Source organism: Bombina bombina, chromosome 2 (genome assembly GCF_027579735.1).
Source record: "Bombina bombina isolate aBomBom1 chromosome 2, aBomBom1.pri, whole genome shotgun sequence".
Classification (NCBI taxonomy): Eukaryota; Metazoa; Chordata; class Amphibia; order Anura; family Bombinatoridae; genus Bombina; species Bombina bombina.
Window position 1 is genome coordinate 754,435,179 of NC_069500.1, and position 20,679 is coordinate 754,455,857.

The 20,679-nt window shown below is 37.1% G+C and overlaps 1 protein-coding gene across 1 annotated transcript in view; it reads left to right on the forward strand.

The window, feature by feature from the left end:
• NCLN (nicalin) overlaps window positions 1-20,679 on the forward strand; it is a 79,094-nt gene that overhangs the window by 25,701 nt on the left and 32,714 nt on the right. Inside the window, exons 11-12 of the mRNA XM_053702865.1 lie at window positions 10,611-10,649; window positions 12,047-12,210. Coding sequence (XP_053558840.1) covers window positions 10,611-10,649; window positions 12,047-12,210 — 203 coding nt within the window. The remainder of the gene's footprint in view (window positions 1-10,610; window positions 10,650-12,046; window positions 12,211-20,679) is intronic.

Below are 20,679 nucleotides of genomic sequence, written 5' to 3' on the forward strand. Positions count from 1 at the left end.
TGCAAGCTCCAAATATTCTACTGATTATTCTGTCGTTTAATGTAAACGAAAAATGTAGAAAGTTTAAACATTGTAACCTGAAGGAAACCAATTTCCACAAAATGTCTGTAATTAAAATACAAAACTGACTTACTGTTATCTAAATAAAGTGAATACAAACAAAACTAGTTAATATAAAAAATATATTTTGCCGACTTATAGACCGTTAACCTAATTAAAGCTTTACATTTTAACTATTTTTCTGGAAAAGGCCACAATGCACTACTAATAATGTTAATTCAGAGAACTTTCTATATCATTAGGACAGTGACAGTTGGCAGTAAATGTTATAAGTATGTTGACGCTTTTTTATTTTAAAATGCATTGCCTTTTCTTAAATCGAATGTTCATATCCTGAAAAAAATTTTGATCTTTGAGAGTTGTCCTTTATTAGCCGTTTAACAATCTGTTCTTAGGGATGTAAGTTGTGCACAAACCTTTGTTTCTAGATCAGTTTAAAGTGCATTATATTGACTTTACTCATTGTAACAAATATTTGAATATATAAGATATAATGTGACCGCACCACCCTTTCTAGAAAATATGCTCAGGCACGGGATAAAGTCCGGTCACAGACTATATAATAATAATAAAAATCATAAATCCCAGCCACTGAGTCTTAGAATCAAGAAGTTTTTTATTCTTCAACAAAAGATATGATCAAAGTGATCTTTCACACTATGCAATTATAACAAACATCGAGGAAACATCTGATATAGGTTCACTCAGATCCACACATACCCCATCCACCAAACACATCCGTGTCTAACCCTCAGCACAAATTATAAAACAAAAAACATCAGAAAATCAAAATAGTATCCAAAGTGAAAACTTCACTACCACTCCCAGGGAGTGAAACTCGACACCACCAACTAAGGACTGTATTAAAGTTAGAACCATTGAGAGTGTCCGCTAGATCCGTAACTCTATAATATTATATGAACCAAGAGTGTCTCGTAATGTTGCGGATACTCCTTAAACAAGAATGTCTCATTTATGTTACGAATATTCCAACTGTAACAATGCGTGATCACTTGAAAAGCATAAGCAAAAATCTTGTTGCCAATATACGAAGGCAGTCACAAGAAACATGACATGTTACAGTATTTGTAATCCATAATGGTTACATTCCACAGTTTACTTTTATCCAAGCTGCGAGTATCTCGTACCCTCATGGCAGCTTGTGGCCTTTGATGTGTTGGAAACAGAGAAAGTGCATAAACAGCAGTGTTACCTCCTTCAGCGTATGTGTGCTTTTCTAGGTAATACCGTGAGGCTCTCTATCTTCAGTGTGGTTATTGGGACCCTCCAATATAGAATTCTAGTCTCACCTCACAATTTTCTATGGCTCAGACTGCAGGATAGACAGGTCTCTGCGGTGGCGTCTACTCGTTCCGACGCGCGTTTCGGGACTCCGCCCCTTTGTCAAGGAATTTATAGGTAATGGTGGGGAGGTGCAATTTAAACAAAATCGTATGTATCCCTATTGGCTAATCGCATACACACCTCCACTCTGACATCATGCTATACACATGCATTTTTGTTATCATTGCTTAGTTAGAAGACGAATGTATCTAAGACTCACAAATAGCTATTGATTACAGCCAAATGAACGTAAACAACGTTGAACAATCTCCGCATTGTTAATATCTCAATAGTACTCCAATGCACGACACGTTCTAAGATAAAACTCGCATATCCCACCGAATATATAATCAAAACAACTGCACGGTAAATGCTTAAACAAAATTTTTTATATATACAAACGTTCACAACAATTTTCAATTTCAGCTCTGTAACAGCTATCCTAAATCGTAACTTAATGGATAAGCTTCCTGTCACTAGTATTCTGCACACTGAATGCCAGTCAGAGCTGACTTGTATTTAATATTAAATGTGGTGGCTCAGCATCGGGGATCCCTATACCGGATACCCTAATAAAGAATAAATTAACTTTGAAAAATTAAAGCTAGAACTGAGCTGAAATATATCTTCCACACAGAAAAACGTATCGTATGGGTCTCAAAAGAATTCTTTCTTACCTTGTTAAATATTACTTCTCACAATCATATTTTATTTGACAAATGAGTCACACAGAAGAAACTCCTCCCTATATAGTCAATCATATTTTCAGGATAGATCGTGGATTGCCAGCTACTTCTATACATAGGGAACTGGACATTATGTATAGTATTTGATTGTCACAAGACCATATCGAACCTATCCTACATCTCGTCATGAATCAGAAACGTGTTCATTGTTAGGTCTTGGCATCCAAGGTCGCAGTTTTTTAATCCATTCCTGCCTCTCTTCCATTATTCATCTCTTAAAGAAGAACACATTCTATTGGTACCTACAGGACTGTGAGAAAGCAATTCACCACTTAGAGACTGAGAGCATTATGGCTCAAATAAAATTTCCCCAGGAAATGTCTCTATTAAGGCCTTTGGGGACCATGGTATCTAATTGTCTGATCCATTGTGCTTCTTTGCGAAATAATATTTTTTGTCTGTCCCCTCCTCTACGTAAGGGGGGGACTCCATCAATGACTTGAAACCGTAACTGACTCTTATTGTGTGCCAATCAAGTAAAATGATGGGCCACAGGTGCATCTTCGTCATCCTTGCCTATGGCTGCTTTATGTTGACGTATCCTATCACGGACAGTCTGCGTGGTCTCTCCTACATATGCCAGGCCACATGGGCACTTAATGACGTATATGACATATTTAGAATTGCAGGAGAACCTACCATTAATTGGAATCCTTTTGCCTGAAAGCGGATGGGTGATATGATCCCCCTTGTAACATGGAATGACAAAGAGCACAATTCATGCAGGAAAAGGAGCCTTTCTTAGTGACTGTAATAGGTTTTCTCATGGTACCCCAATCAACCCGTATAAGTTCATCTTTCAAGTTTTTATTTCTCCTAAAAGAGAATAGTGGAGTCTCATTGAAGATCTTACCCACATGTATATCCTCTCTTAACAAGTGCCAGTGTTGTAATATTATCCTTTTGAAGACTTTACTATGTGACCCAAAATGGCTCACAAAGGGCACCGAAATTTTTTTGGCTTCACGAGTGGTCTTACTCAGTAGGCTAGCCCTATCAATATTCAATACTTTATTCATGTTCTCTTCCAGAATTTGCATTGGATAACCTCTATATCTAAGAATTTTTTAGACATTTCATCCAATCTCTGTAGGCAAATTACTGGATCATCCACAATCCTTTTGGTCCGCAGAAGCTGGCCTAATGGAAGGTTTTTAATCAGAGAGGGGGGATGGAAACTTTCATACCGTAAGGTATTATTCCTATCCGTTTCTTTAGAGAATAAATCACTTCTGAGTTTGTGATCTACAATCGATATCATGGTGTCTAAAAAGCTTACTTCAGACTTGCTTGCTTCTATGGTAAACTTTAAAGATTCATGTGCCGAATTGAGTTTTGATACAAATTGTGTCAGACCATCGTCGCTGCCAGTCCAAATAAAGAAGATATCATCTATGTAACGATACCAGCCCAAAATGGACTTCTTGTAACCTTCATCCCTGTAGACCACATCCTCCTCGAACTTCCCTACAAAGAGGTTCGCATAAGTAGGTGCTACATTTGAGCCCATCGCTGTGCCTTGTTTTTGGACAGAGAATGTATCCTCAAATAGGAAAATTTTTTCATAAAGAATGATCTTAAAGAGGTCTTTAATGAGCCTTCTTTCACTCGGGGAATATAGGTTGTCCTTGTCTAAAAATAGAATATTCCCTCGATTCCTAACTCATGAGGGATCGAAGTATATAGGCTGGCTATGTCCATTGTTACAAGCTGGCTATTCGCAGGAACTACCAGCGATGATATTTTGCACAAAAAGTCAGTCGTATCCTGTAGATACGAACTTAAATAACCTAATAAAGGTCTGATGAGTTGATCCAAAAATACTGCAATCGGTTGGAACATTGAATCAGTGCCTGCGACAATGGGTCGACCCGGAGGGTCAAGGAGTCTTTTATGTATCTTGGGTAATACATAAAATACCGGTATAATCGGATGTTCTTTAATCAGGAATTTCGCCTGTTTCTTTGTAATAATGTCAGAGGCTAAAGATTCCTCAACTATCTTACTGATTTTGCTTTTTACCCTCAATGTGGGGTCAGCCGTCAATTTAGCATAATTCTCTGTATCTTGTAATTGTCGGAGGACCTCCTCCTTATATTTATTTTTATGCATGATAACAAGGGCACCGCCCTTGTCGGCTGGCTTAAGGATCAAATCCTCATTTTTCTGAATTGATTCAAGTGCTAACTTCTCTTGTCTAGAAATATTAGACTTAATTTTTGTACGAAAATTTCTTTTGAATTTTTCAAAATCCTTTTTGATTAAAGTAATATATGCTTCAACTGAAGCATTAGTATGTGGAGGATTGAAAGTGCTCTTAGGTTTAATATTTCGTACATGAAATTGAAATGGGCTGGTAGACTCAGCTTTGTTTATTTCCTCTTAATTCGCAAAAAAGCTCTTTAATCTGAGATTCCTAAAGAAACGATGGAGGTCACATTCTAGTTCAAAAAAGTCTGGGGTAGTAGTTGGGACAAAAGATAATCCCTTTTGTAATACCCCTAAAATTGCCTCACTGATCTCAATCCCTGATATATTCACTACTAGACTCTCTGTTCCCTCCGATTCTGTCGGGTTGAGATCTGATATGTAGTGTCTCCGGTGTCCAATTCAGAAAAATGAGGATTTGATCCTTAAGCCAGCCGACAAGGGCGGTGCCCTTGTTATCATGCATAAAAATAAATATGAGGAGGTCCTCCGACAATTACAAGATACAGAGAATTATGCTAAATTGACGGCTGACCCCACATTGAGGGTAAAAAGCAAAATCAGTAAGATAGTTGAGGAATCTTTAGCCTCTGACATTATTACAAAGAAACAGGCGAAATTCCTGATTAAAGAACATCCGATTATACCGGTATTTTATGTATTACCCAAGATACATAAAAGACTCCTTGACCCTCCGGGTCGACCCATTGTCGCAGGCACTGATTCAATGTTCCAACCGATTGCAGTATTTTTGGATCAACTCATGAGACCTTTATTAGGTTATTTAAGTTCGTATCTACAGGATACGACTGACTTTTTGTGCAAAATATCATCGCTGGTAGTTCCTGCGAATAGCCAGCTTGTAACAATGGACATAGCCAGCCTATATACTTCGATCCCTCATGAGTTAGGAATCGAGGGAATATTCTATTTTTTAGACAAGGACAACCTATATTCCCCGAGTGAAAGAAGGCTCATTAAAGACCTCTTTAAGATCATTCTTTATGAAAAATGTTTCCTATTTGAGGATACATTCTATGTCCAAAAACAAGGCACAGCGATGGGCTCAAATGTAGCACCTACTTATGCGAACCTCTTTGTAGGGAAGTTCGAGGAGGATGTGGTCTACAGGGATGAAGGTTACAAGAAGTCCATTTTGGGCTGGTATCGTTACATAGATGATATCTTCTTTATTTGGACTGGCAGTGACGATGGTCTGACACAATTTGTATCAAAACTCAATTCGGCACATGAATCTTTAAAGTTTACCATAGAAGCAAGCAAGTCTGAAGTAAGCTTTTTAGACACCATGATATCGATTTGTAGATCACAAACTCAGAAGTGATTTATTCTCTAAAGAAACGGATAGGAATAATACCTTACGGTATGAAAGTTTCCATCCCCCCTCTCTGATTAAAAACCTTCCATTAGGCCAGCTTCTGCGGACCAAAAGGATTGTGGATGATCCAGTAATTTGCCTACAGAGATTGGATGAAATGTCTAAAAAATTCTTAGATAGAGGTTATCCAATGCAAATTCTGGAAGAGAACATGAATAAAGTATTGAATATTGATAGGGCTAGCCTACTGAGTAAGACCACTCGTGAAGCCAAAAATTTTTCGGTGCCCTTTGTGAGCCATTTTGGGTCACATAGTAAAGTCTTCAAAAGGATAATATTACAACACTGGCACTTGTTAAGAGAGGATATACATGTGGGTAAGATCTTCAATGAGACTCCACTATTCTCTTTTAGGAGAAATAAAAACTTGAAAGATGAACTTATACGGGCTGATTGGGGTACCATGAGAAAACCTATTACAGTCACTAAGAAAGGCTCCTTTTCCTGCATGAATTGTGCTCTTTGTCATTCCATGTTACAAGGGGATCATATCACCCATCTGCTTTCAGGCAAAAGGATTCCAATTAATGGTAGGTTCTCCTGCAATTCTAAATATGTCATATACGTCATTAAGTGCCCATGTGGCCTGGCATATGTAGGAGAGACCACGCAGACTGTCCGTGATAGGATACGTCAACATAAAGCAGCCATAGGCAAGGATGACAAAGATGCACCTGTGGCCCATCATTTTACTCGATTGGCACACAATAAGAGTCAGTTACGGTTTCAAGTCATTGATGGAGTCCCCCCCTTACGTAGAGGAGGGGACAGACAAAAAATATTATTTCGCAAAGAAGCACAATGGATCAGACAATTAGATACCATGGTCCCCAAAGGCCTTAATAGAGACATTTCCTGGGGAAATTTTATTTGAGCCATAATGCTCTCAGTCTCTAAGTGGTGAATTGCTTTCTCACAGTCCTGTAGGTACCAATAGAATGTGTTCTTCTTTAAGAGATGAATAATGGAAGAGAGGCAGGAATGGATTAAAAAACTGCGACCTTGGATGCCAAGACCTAACAATGAACACGTTTCTGATTCATGACGAGACGTAGGATAGGTTCGATATGGTCTTGTGACAATCAAATACTATACATAATGTCCAGTTCCCTATGTATAGAAGTAGCTGGCAATCCACGATCTATCCTGAAAATATGATTGACTATATAGGGAGGAGTTTCTTCTGTGTGACTCATTTGTCAAATAAAATATGATTGTGAGAAGTAATATTTAACAAGGTAAGAAAGAATTCTTTTGAGACCCATACGATACGTTTTTCTGTGTGGAAGATATATTTCAGCTCAGTTCTAGCTTTAATTTTTCAAAGTTAATTTATTCTTTATTAGGGTATCCGGTATAGGGATCCCCGATGCTGAGCCACCACATTTAATATTAAATACAAGTCAGCTCTGACTGGCATTCAGTGTGCAGAATACTAGTGACAGGAAGCTTATCCATTAAGTTACGATTTAGGATAGCTGTTACAGAGCTGAAATTGAAAATTGTTGTGAACGTTTGTATATATAAAAAATTTTGTTTAAGCATTTACCGTGCAGTTGTTTTGATTATATATTCGGTGGGATATGCGAGTTTTATCTTAGAACGTGTCGTGCATTGGAGTACTATTGCGATATTAACAATGCGGAGATTGTTCAACGTTGTTTACGTTCATTTGGCTGTAATCAATAGCTATTTGTGAGTCTTAGATACATTCGTCTTCTAACTAAGCAATGATAACAAAAATGCATGTGTATAGCATGATGTCAGAGTGGAGGTGTGTATGCGATTAGCCAATAGGGATACATACGATTTTGTTTAAATTGCACCTCCCCACCATTACCTATAAATTCCTTGACAAAGGGGCGGAGTCCCGAAACGCGCGTCGGAACGAGTAGACGCCACAGAAAATTGTGAGGTGAGACTAGAATTCTATATTGGAGGGTCCCAATAACCACACTGAAGATAGAGAGCCTCACGGTATTACCTAGAAAAGCACACATACGCTGAAGGAGGTAACACTGCTGTTTATGCACTTTCTCTGTTTCCAACACATCAAAGGCCACAAGCTGCCATGAGGGTATGAGATACTCGCAGCTTGGATAAAAGTAAACTGTGGAATGTAACCATTATGGATTACAAATACTGTAACATGTCATGTTTCTTGTGACTGCCTTCGTATATTGGCAACAAGATTTTTGCTTATGCTTTTCAAGTGATCACGCATTGTTACAGTTGGAATATTCGTAACATAAATGAGACATTCTTGTTTAAGGAGTATCCGCAACATTACGAGACACTCTTGGTTCATATAATATTATAGAGTTACGGATCTAGCGGACACTCTCAATGGTTCTAACTTTAATACAGTCCTTAGTTGGTGGTGTCGAGTTTCACTCCCTGGGAGTGGTAGTGAAGTTTTCACTTTGGATACTATTTTGATTTTCTGATGTTTTTTGTTTTATAATTTGTGCTGAGGGTTAGACACGGATGTGTTTGGTGGATGGGGTATGTGTGGATCTGAGTGAACCTATATCAGATGTTTCCTCGATGTTTGTTATAATTGCATAGTGTGAAAGATCACTTTGATCATATCTTTTGTTGAAGAATAAAAAACTTCTTGATTCTAAGACTCAGTGGCTGGGATTTATGATTTTTATAAATATTTGAATATGTTTATTTGTGCCTCTTTAATATGCGTTACAGAATTTTATTCTCCCTTTTAAAAACTGCTTTTAAAGGGACAGTCTACCATAGAATTGTTATTTTTTTTTAAAGATAGATAATCCCTTTATTAGCCATTCCCTAGTTTTGCATAGCCAACACTGTGATATTAATACACTTTTTACCTCTGTGATTACCTTATATCTAGGAACCTTCTTCCAGCCCCCTGATCACATGACTGTGACTGTTTATCTATTGTCTTGCAGTTAGCATTGTTTTGTGCTAAATCTTAAATAACCCACTGTGCCTGATCAGTGTTATCTATATGGTACTTTCTGTCTCTTTGTGTTGAAAAAAGATTTAAAAAGCATGTGATAGCTTAGAAATTAGCATATGATCCTACCTATGTTTAGTTTAAACTAAGAATACCATGAGAAAAAAGCAAATTTGACGATAAAAGTAAATTGGAAAGTCAATTAAAATTAAAAGTCCTAACTGAATAATGAAAGTTTAATTTATACTAGACTGTCCCTTTAAAGGACCAGTCAATACAGTAGATTTGCATAATCAACAAATGCATGATAAGAAGACGATGCAGTAGCACTTAGTCTGAACTTCAAATGAGTAGTAGATTTTCTTAAATTAAATTGCAAAGTTATGCCTATTTCCACTCCCCCTGTATCATGTGACAGCCATCAGCCAATCACAAATGCATATACCTATATTCTTTGAATTCTTGCACATGTTCATTAGGAGCTGGTAACACAATGTTAAATATACAAAGACTGTGCACATTTTGTTAATGGAATTAAATTGGAAAGTTGTTTAAAATTGCATGCTCTAGCTGAATCATTAAAATTTCATTTTGACTTGAGTGTCCCTTTAAATAATGAAAGCTTTCCAGTTTTTGTAAGCATGTATGTTGAAAAAATATGCTTGGAACAGTATTTGAAACAGTTTGAGGTTTCAATGCACAGGGAAGTTGTCAACTGCTTCCTCCATAGATGTGGCCCTTGGGCCCTAGTTTGGGAAGCCCTTCTGGGCCCTTCAAAGGATTTTGTGTGGACCTCCTATGCAATAAGCAGAAAACAGACATCTGTAATTTTTTGTTTGTTTTAAATAGGAAAAGCGTTTTTTTTTTTTTTTTTTAACCTTTTAACGCCGTTATGCCGTTCTATTCCGTCATATTTACACTGGGCTTTAAAGCCGTTATGACGGAATAGAACGTCATATCAAACGGCTGTCCTGAAGCCTTCTGCGCTTCAAGGACTTGATCGCGGTCTGGAGGGCGTTCCTAGCGTTGTAGGGACGCCCCCCAGATGCGATCCAATAATTGAAATCTCGCGATCGTATGCACGATCGCGTAGTTTCAATTTGTCTACATCGGAACAGGTGTTCCGATGTAGACACTTTTACACTGTCACGAAAGGGTTAATTACATTTCTTGCAGGGGGATTTAAGGGACAGTCAAGTCAAAATTAAACTTTCATTAAAAGAGGTTTGGATACAAAGTAATCAGAGGTTAAAAATGAATATAACCATGTTTGCTGTTCAAAACTGGGGAATGGGTAATAAAGGGATTATCTTTTTAAACAATACAAATTTTGGATTTAACTGTCCCTTTTTTAATGTGATTATAATTCCTTTTAAAACACACAAAATTGCAGATCTTTATTTGCTTTGGAAGTATTTTCACCATCACTCTTTAATCTGTTTTTTGACCTCTCGTCTTCCTTCTGGTAGTAAAGGAAGATGTATCCCACTATTAACATTTCCCCTTTTCAAATTAAAGGGACATGAAAGTAATTTTTTAGTATATACATTAATTATTATACTTTTTATGTAAGCCGCAGAGCACCACATTGCAAAAGATCTACTTGCAAATGTGTTAAAAGCATTTAGAACTGTCATTTTGTTAGCAAAACATTTGTTTTGCAGTCCAGGGATGCACCCCTTGATATGCTCTGTGGACAGTTAAAGCAGATATGCTGATCAAGCAATTACTGTGTATGTTGCAAGGTCTCCAGCCTTACTTGGTAAAGTAAGCAGTGACAAACTATTTTCAGTGATAAATTGTAGGAAGAGAGCAAAATGAAAAGTGAAAAGCTACAGAGAGCTTATTTTTTACTCATTTTAAGAGGAATTTAAGTGTTTAAATGTCACCTTCTTTTATGGATCTATGTCTTTTACAGGCTGCTCCTTCTGACATGCAGATCTTCACACAGCAAATGGTAAGTGTAACATTCAATTAGTCAGGGATGATCACTATTGTAGCTGGACTTATTGGTGCCAGTCTACACATGAAGCCAAAGGGTGATGGATAGCTTCTGTATAAACCTAATGTTATGTTGCTGTTGGATCTGTATAGTTTAAATGTAGAGGAAATGTACAGCATGTATGTATATCTAAGTACATAGGATTTACAGGGCTCACCAGAAAATGACTTGGGGCCCAAAAACATGATGGGTGGAACCAGACTCCTCTAACCTATGTAAAAAGCACTCTCTATAGTATACACCCAATCTTAGTTTTGTCCATGTTTCCTGGCAGGCTGCCTGTTGTATTTAGGGATCTTTGGCATGCCTATAGTTTGTGGGCTGGCCGAACTATTTTCTGGTGAGCATTAACTAAGGTTTAGTAATTGATATTAGTATACAGGTAGCCCTCAGTTTACGCCGGGGCTAGGTTCCAGAAGGAATGGTTGTAAATCGAAACACAGAATATATAATTAAACTAAGTTAAATGAACAAAAACATTTGTTAAACAGCATTATAAACCTAAAAAAAAAATAAAAAATCACACAACACAGACTTCACTTTTTTTCTTCAAACAGTTCTTTCTATGCATTCCAATCTGGACTGATTTATAGACAGGAAGATCTTGTTCCTTTGAAATCTGCTCGATAGCTCAGGTCTGGTTAAACTGATTAATTCCAGACTGGAAAAAAAGGTTGTTATTCTGAAACGGTGCAAATTGAACCGTTGTAAACAGAGGGCCACCTGTATTTGATTTAACCCCTTACTTAATCTGGCTAAGTCACTGCTGCTTGTGTCTTATGCAACCGTGATTGCATGTAGTATTCTTGGCAAACAGTGGTTACATCTCTATTGTCCTTTGGCTTTATATTGATTAAAGCTTGACTGCATTATGTTACTGGCAGCCAAGTAATTGAAACACTATTTGTGCTATTCTAATTCTGTAATAGAAAATCTCATGAACTCCCACAAAATAGACCCCAAATTTGTCTAAATCTGTAACAGCCAACTTCTTAATTAAAGGGCGGGCAGTATGGCCATAGGGCATTTCCAGGCATAATTTTCCTAGTTGCCATAGCAACTTAAAGCCTTGGATTTGGGCCGCCCAGTTTTATTATATTATCTAAGTTTTTTATGCAGTTTGGACTCTAATCTCATAAAAAAAAAAGTATAGCCGGAAGTTCAGAATCTTGAAGAATATGGTAGCTCTAATTGTCTGTGCTATGTCCATTTAAGTGTTGAGATATGAAGTACAGTTTTACAAATGTCCCAAACAACATTCAGTTATACAAGTCCGGATGTATTCATAAGGTGCTGTTTCTCTAAGCCAGAGTGAGATTGTCCTCTAGTTTGTGGCTTTCCTATCTCTGCAGCAGGTGCAAGAGCAGCAGTTGGATTCAGTCATGCAGTGGCTAACCAGTCAGCCCCGAGCAGCCCAACTTGTGGATAAAGACAGCAGTTTACTCAGTACTCTGGAATACTACATGAGCCGATACCTGAAAGATGTTAAACTGTATCATGCAAAAGCCGACAAGCGGTGAGTGAAAGAGAAGTGTTTGTTTTTTTTTGGTTGGTTTTGTGGGATTTTTTGTTTGCTGTTTGGTTTTTGTAAACCTTTTATTCTGACAAATAGTTGGTAAAATGTTTGTCCTGTTTCTCAAGGTCTGAAGCAAGGTGGATTTTTTTTTTTTTTTTAATCATTTATTTTCAAGTCAGCAATAAAAAACAAAATACATGCTTAAGGGAGATATAAACAATAAATACAAATGATTATACATATCTTGACAAGTATAACAAGCATCTGTATGTTTACACGTTCTCAATATCTTGCTGACGTACTTTTCCCATATATAAAACTTAAAGTGCAGAAAGAAAAAGAAAAAAGGAAGGAAGAAGGAAAAAAAATAAAATATATATTATATAAGCTCTCTACTCCATCGTCCCCCTCTCCCCATCCCCCTACCCTCTACAGAGGGTTATTAATACCATGATACAGGAAATATGTTGCGTAAAATTAGACCTTCAAAATATACAGATCTCTGAAATGCTTTGGTAAGTATATATTGTGTGGGAAGCGTGTAGGTTTTTATTACTTTCAACCATTTGTTAAAAAATCGTTGTATTTGCTTCTCACTTGTACTGGAAATATTATATTGCTCAAACATAATCTGTGCTTTAACCACTTGAAGGAATAGGCTAAAAGGGGGGTTTTTATTATTTTTCCAATTTTTCAGGATTAGATTCCTAACTATTAGAGTAATGGTATTACTAAGGTTATGGGATGCTGAATCTGAAACCATAAAAAAAAAATTTTTAGATCAAAAGAAAAGGGCTCCTGTGTGTTCTTATTTAACCAGTAATTTACTTTGCGCCATAGCTTATTTATTTTTGGACAGTACCAGAAACAGTGAAATAGATTTGCTGAAGGGAATTGACATTTATAACAATGTCCTTGCTGTTGTAATGACCAGCGGGCAAGTCTTTTGGGTGAAATGTATGCGTTATTATGCAGTTTTAGATGAGATTCCTTCCAGGAGAAGGGAAGGAGCGCGTCGCTCACCCATTTTATGCTTTTACTGATTGTTTCATCGTCTATTTCATCAAAGTGTTTAGCCCAGTGTGCTGAGCATTGTTCCATGATTAGCTGGCCTTGTTTTGCGAGCAATATTTTGTATAATAGCGAGATTGAGTGCTTCCCCTGACTATAAGAGTTGATATAATCACCAACTCTTTCGTATTTCCCTGGCCATGGACCCATCTGCAGCTTTTCCTGTATAAAGTGGCGAATCTGTAAATATGCATAAAAGGATTTGTTCGAAAGATTATACTGTATGGCAATATTCTCGAAGGTGCGCACCCCTAATCCATCATCTAATAATTGTGCTATTGAAATTAGGCCCTTACTAGCCCAACTATTATATATTGTATATTGGAATCCTGGCTGAAACTCCGGATTACCTCTAATGGGAAGAAAACTAGATACATGAAAGTTGATCTTTAACCGGGAACAGATTTGTTGACACGCTTTAACAGTACAGGTGGCCCTTGTTTTACAACGGTTCAATTTTCACCGTTTCAGAATAACAACCTTTTTTTCCCAGTCATGTGACTGCTGAAAAGCATTGAGAAGCAGTGCATTTATTAAAATAGCCAGTAGGTGGAGCTGTCTCCTTGTGTTGCAGCAAAGCCAAGCAAGATGAAATGAATCAGTTTAACCAGACCTGAGCTATCGAGCAGATTTCAAAGGAATAAGATATTCCTGTCTATAACTAAGTCCAGATTGGAATGCATAGAAAGAACTGTTTGCAGAAAAAATGCAAGTGAAGTCTGTGTTGTGTGATGATTTTATTAGGTTTATAATGCTGTTTAGCAAATGTTTTTGTTCATTTAAACTTAGTTTAATTATATATTTTGTGTTGTGTGATTATTTTATTAGGTTTATAATGCTGTCTAGCATTTAAAGTCTTCATTTCACAGATTTAAAAATAATGTATTAGGTGTTACTTATGACAAATTTGAGAGGGGCTTGGAACCTATCTCCCTCATTTCCCATTGACTGACATTATAAACTGGCTTTCAATTTACAACGGTTTCGATTTACAACCATTCCTTCTGGAACCTAACCCCGGCGTAAACTGAGGGTTACTTTTATTAAAAATACTAGCTAATGTATTAATTTTTTCAGGGAGTCGTCTATGCGGGCAGTGTAAAGCCGCTATAAGGGAGAAAGGCTTTATGAGCTCCTCCTCCACTTTACTGTTTGGTTACTTTCCGCCGATTATTTAACAATCTACTCCAAATCGTGCCAATATGGCTATGTTGTATGTCTTAATATCTGGGAATGCAAGGCCTCCAATTTCCTTAGCTTGAGAGAGCTTTCTAATAGAGAGCATATGTCTACCTTTGTTCCAGATAAGATCCGCACACGCTCGGTTAGAGAACTTAATATCTTTATCAAGAATAAATAGCGGCAAATTATTCATTATATATAATAACTGGGAAAAAGGATAGATTTAATAAGCATTATCTTGGCAGTTAGTGAAAGTGGAAATAGAGTCCAACGGTGTATTCTATGTGTGATATTAGAAAAAAAAGCTGTATAGTTGAATTTATACCATAGCTCAGGGTCTCTATGCAATTGGATCCCTAAATATCTAAAACTTTCAACTTCTCTGAAATTATGTTACTTGAAGCTCTCCTTATGTTTATATACCCATAGTATCTCTGATTTAAGAGTATTGACTTTATAGCCTGAGATTAGACTAAACTGTTCTAGGATTTCAAGCGCTTTAGGGATATTTCTTTTAGTGTTTTTGAGATAGAGTAATAGGTCGTCAGCATATAGTGAGAGAGCACAGATTTGGGAACCTAATTTTATACCTGAGATTTCTTTGCGTAGATATATTGCCATAGGTTCTATGGCAATATTAAAAAGAAGGGGGGAAAGGGGGCAGCCCTGTCGTGTCCCTTTTTCTAGTTTAAGAAACGGGGTTTGACTACCATTGACCAGAATAGTGGAAATAGGAAAATTGTAGATGGCTTTAACAAAATGAGTTATGTTTCCAGAGAAACCAAAATTAAACAAAGAATTGTGGAGATGTTGCCAGATGATAGAATCGAAAGCCTTCTCAGCGTCAATCATCACCATAGCAAAATCCTGTTTACAAGTTACTTTGTCTCTATGTAACTTATTCCATAAGTGTTCAAGAATCATATATGTTCTGCGGATATTTTTTGTGGGAGATCTACCCATCATAAAGCCTGTCTGATCTGGATGGATAATTTCCCGAAGTACATTTTTAAGTCTATTAGCAATAATCGTTGTGAGCAGTTTATAATCTACATTTAATAGAGAGATCGGTCTGTATGAAGCAGGGTCTGATGGGTCTTTATTCTTTTTAAGTATCAGAGTGATGATTGACGCTGAGAAGAATCTGGACATAGCTTTTTTTTTTGGCATAATACTCATTAAACAGCAGGGTAAGGATAGACACAATCTCATCTTTAAGCAATCTATAAAACTCAGCGGGTAGTTGGTCTGGGCCAGGGGCCTTGCCTAGTTTACCTTCCTCTAAAGCTTTTGTAACTTCCAGAGTTGTTATGGGAAGATTCAATACTTCAATCTGATCAGGAGAGACTACTGGACATGAAACATTATTCCAAAACCTCACACTGTCCTCTGGATCAATTATTTTAGCAGCGTAAATCTTTTGATAGTAATCAAAAAACACATTTTTAATATCCGCCAGCGTTGTATAATTCTTATTACCCACTGCTAACTGCTCAATCGTATTATTCTTTTTCCTAACCTTGTCAAGTCTGGCAAGATATTTTGCAGATTTACCATGATGTCCCGTGTAAAGGGCATTCATTCTCATTTCTTCCATGGTTAATTTGGATTTTAGAAAGAGATCCCTGTCTTGCCTAGCTAACTTATATTTGTCCCAAAAAAAATTTAATGGCGTATTTACGTATTTTCTGTAAGCATTCATGACTGTGTTTGACAACTGCAGTTCACGTGCAAAATATTTCTTTTTGGCGATGACCATATAAGCTTTAATCTGTCCCCGGAAGAATGCCTTTGCGGCTTCCCAAAAAATTTCTGGTTTATCTAAATATAAATAATTATCAGAACTATATTCTTGCCATTTGTGACGTATCCAATGTTGAAACGAGATGTTGTTTATTAGATGTTTTGGAAAATAGAAATTATTAGTTTCTTCTGCCAGAAGAGGACGAAGTTCCATTTCAAATGAGATTATAGCATGGTCAGTAATTACAACATCATTTATCTGGGCCTTACTTCTGACTTTGAGAAGAGGACTAGAGATTAAAAAAAAATCAATCCGTGAGAAGGATCTATGAGATTTGGATTCGCAGGTGTATAGTTTAGTATCAGGGTGTTGAATACGCCAAATATCATGAAGTTTAAGATTTTTACAGATCTGGCGAAATAGGCGAGTTTTTTGGGGCGGGGGAGTGTACTGCTTGGGTGTGAATCTATCGAGGGAAGACATAGGTGTTAGATTGAAATCGCCAGCCACTATAATTTTCTGATCTAAGTTAGGTGATAATTTGATGATATCGTCCCAAAAAACCTGGTCTACATTATTAGGCCCATATATATATTACCCAATACATATCGAACCCCAGCTATCTCGATATGTAAAATTAACCACCTGTCATGAGTGTCAATTTGGATATTCTGAATATTATATTGTAAATTTTTGTTAATAAGAAAAGCGACCCCTTTCCTTCTCCTGGCACAATCTGAAGAAATAACTTTTCCTATCCATTTACATTTAAACTTCTCCATCTCTGCTTTTTTTAAATGCGTCTCCTGTAACCAAACAATATCTGGTTTGTATCTAGCAAGTTGTTTGATAATTATTTTCCTTTTACTAGGGGATGTTACTCCACCAACGTTCCAAGAAAGACATTTTAATTTATCTATCATTGTACTAGAATGTCAGGGATGGGGTTAACAATTCATAAGATATACCAAGTTCGAATAGAGCAAGGAGAGAGGCAACATGAGAATGAGAGAAAAAAAAAAAAAAAAAAGGAAAGAGACAGAAAACAGCCTTCAAATCCATGAACTGCAGGCAAATTACTAGTATAGACATCTCAAAACACATCAACAATTTTATCCTCAGTCGGCTAACACACAATTTGAAAGTAAAAAAACACATAATACTCGAGTATGCTTCTTATTTAACATATCGTTATCTGGAAATCTTACCCGATAACTTTCTTATTTTTACAAAATTCCCTAGCTTCTAGCGTATTGTTGAGGATACATTTACCGTCTTGTTCCTCTATTATAACTTTAGCTGGATAGACAAGTCTGGCCTTGAAACCAGCATTAATCAGCTTAGTGCAATATGGAGCTAAATCTTTCCTTTTAGAGGCAGTCTCACTAGAATAGTCTTGAAATATTAAAACTTTACTTTGGCCAATATATAAATTATCCATCTTTCTATAAAGTTTTAAGATATTCATCTTATCCTGGTAGTTGAGATATTTAACCATTACTGGTCTGTTATAATTCTTGTCATTTATAGCATCCCTTATTGGCCCCAGCCTATGTGCCCTTTCTACTGGTATTGGTATATCTTTGTGTAAGATACCGACAGCCATGGGGAGAGTTGTACTTGAAAAATGCATTAAATCTAAATAATCCCCATTGTCGGGGAGGCCAATTATTTTAAGGTTATTTCGCCTCGAGCGATCTTCTAACTCATATATTTTTGCTTGCAGCACTTTCAAGGTTTTAGTGTTTACATCTATATTTTGATCCTGCTTATGTATTATGTCCTCATTTGCCGATACCCTATTTTCAACTTCTGTGAGTCGATTAGAAAATTGTTTGAATTCTGACATTGTCAGTCATTTGGGTTTTTAACAACTGAAATTGTGGCAAAAACAGATCCGACATCTGAGTGACTAATGGTTGGGTATCAAGTTTATGTAGTATTGGCTCATTTACAGTATCTGAATGCACATCAGATGTACGTGGTTTTTTGTCTTTTTGTTTGGGGGGCATGATTGGCGAGTTAGCTTTAAAATTCGTGATAAATTTATCCATGTGCTTTTAATCTAAGAAGGAAAGTGCAAAAAGGGGCGGGCATAACCCCATAAATTCCGGTAGTAGCGTGAACAAGTGTATTAAATGTGGTGATACTATTTAGTCTCTGCCCAGTGCAAGTGTGATCATGCAAGTGTCCTTAATGACAGGGAGGGAAAAAAAAAGGGTGAAGCGTGTATCTTCCTAACCAATCATGTCGCCCAACAGACCAAACTTAAATGTACTAGTATATGAGTTTTTTTTTCTTTTCTTTTTTTCTTTCTCCCCTCCTTCTCCTTCCCCTCCCTCTCCTGCTCCTTTTTTGGAAGGATACTACTGTTATATAGTTAACATAAACACATTCTGTAAATCAGGCATGTATGTGCGGTTGTGTACGTAGCTTATGTTTAAATCTTATATTAGCACCTCTGTTACCCATTTGCTTCGCCTTATTTAACCCTGGTTAGCCTTCCAGTATACTGTATGGTGATTCCCAGGCGATACAGATAGAACCAAATTAAAGGTGTATCAGAGGCAATGATACTAAACAATGCTACTGTATAATCAGCAGAGAGCGAAAATTTATCAAACAACTCCTTCTTTAGCTCTTAAAACAGTTAGAATAAAGTCTAATTTACTTAATATATTACCAGAGGATACTTTCATACAACATATAGCAGTGTTACAATATATCAGGCTAAACAGAGAAATTTAACAAAAAGACAATTCTCTGTCTTTATGGCAAAATCACATATCCTCTGTTTAGTTAGAGGTATATCAAAAGCAATGATACTAAACAGTGCTACTATGTAATCAGCATGCGTTATCTACAGATAGCAAGAGTTTATCAAGCAACTCCTTCTTTAACTCTTAAGACAGTTAGAATGAGGTCTAAATTACTTAAAGTATTATCAGAGGATATAACAGATAGCAGTGTTGCATTATATCAGGCTGAACAGAAAAATTTAACTGAAAGGCAATTCACAATATTTTTGTAGTTAAATCACATATCCTCTATTTAACCATATACCTGTTACTATAGAAATAGTTCAGATACATTGAATGCACTTTTCAGTAATTTGGCATTTTTTCAATTATGAGAGATATATTCATAAGACATGTCCTTAAAAGTCCAACTCTTGTTTGCTTGTAGGGTATTATATTGGGGTGCTTTTCTTGTGGATATATAACATTCGCCCCTTTTTAAACCCCTCAAAATTAATGATCCAAGGCGCAGCTTGCTAGCGTGGTTTGGGAGTGTGTAGGCTTTATAACCTGCTGTGTCAGAATTTCAACCAGAAAAAAGATGAAAACCTGTAACCTCTGACTTATACAGCGGTGACAAAGCTAAAGGTCCCAGCGAGGGATGATATGAGAATCAATATAGGATTTTTCCTCTCTTGTTATTCCTTTTTCTTTCTCCTTACCCTTGATATCTGCTTTCCCCTTCCCTTGGATTTAGTTTAGGGAGCGGTTACTTGTGTGCAGTAACCTTTTAGTTAAGGATCTATGTTACAACATAACTCTGAGAGTTCTGAGGGCTTTTTCCAGACAACAACCTGAATTATAAGTACCAAAATCACTGTTTACAGTTTGTCGATCAATCCGTTATAAATACCAAAATCTCTACTTACAGTCTGTAGATCAACTAACACAAGAAATTGGCAAACCGTGTTATTTCAGCTCTACAGGTTTCCCCAAGCATTTCCTCTGTTTGTTACTTCGGTCTTTGCCATGTAGTTTCTTAAAACTTCCTCCAGTGCTGTATCGCCAGTAGCCAGGGGGTTTGTGCAAGCTTTTACTCTTCTGGTTCCTCCAGAAAGAAATACTGCTCAGCTTGTCAGCCTCCCATAATGCGCTTACGTCCAGCGAAAACTTTCTGTATAGCCACCGGGGCTAGTTCTTGCGACGGACCTCCAGGCAAGCAGCAATTTAGCAGGGACACCGGTATTACGTGTCGGGCTCCAGCGACCGAGCCAGTCGGCTTGTTCCAGGTCTCCAAGCTGTGCACCAGTAGTCTAGCGCAAAGGCCCTAGGCAGGCAGGTGGCCTGCAGCAACGGGCTAGAAGCAGGGGTAGGTGTAACGCGAGCTCTTCGCAGCAGCACTCAGCGTTCCTCGTGCTGCCCTAGCTCCTCCCACCGGAACCGGAAACTCCAGACACCACAACCTTATCAGCAAGCAGTCACCATCCAAAAGCAAGGTGGATTTGATTTAAATCATAAACCATTAGGACTCAATTAAAATCATGTGTTTTTTGTTTTTGTTTTTTCTACATAAAGACAAATTTTTGCTGGTGGTTTTCAAAAATAACTTAAGATTAGTTTTATGGTTGTATCAGAATATTGTGATTTCGTTATATACCATTAGAAATAAAACTAGTATAATGGGGATGCCCTTATAACAAACGCAACCAAATAAATGACAATACATATGTGTGT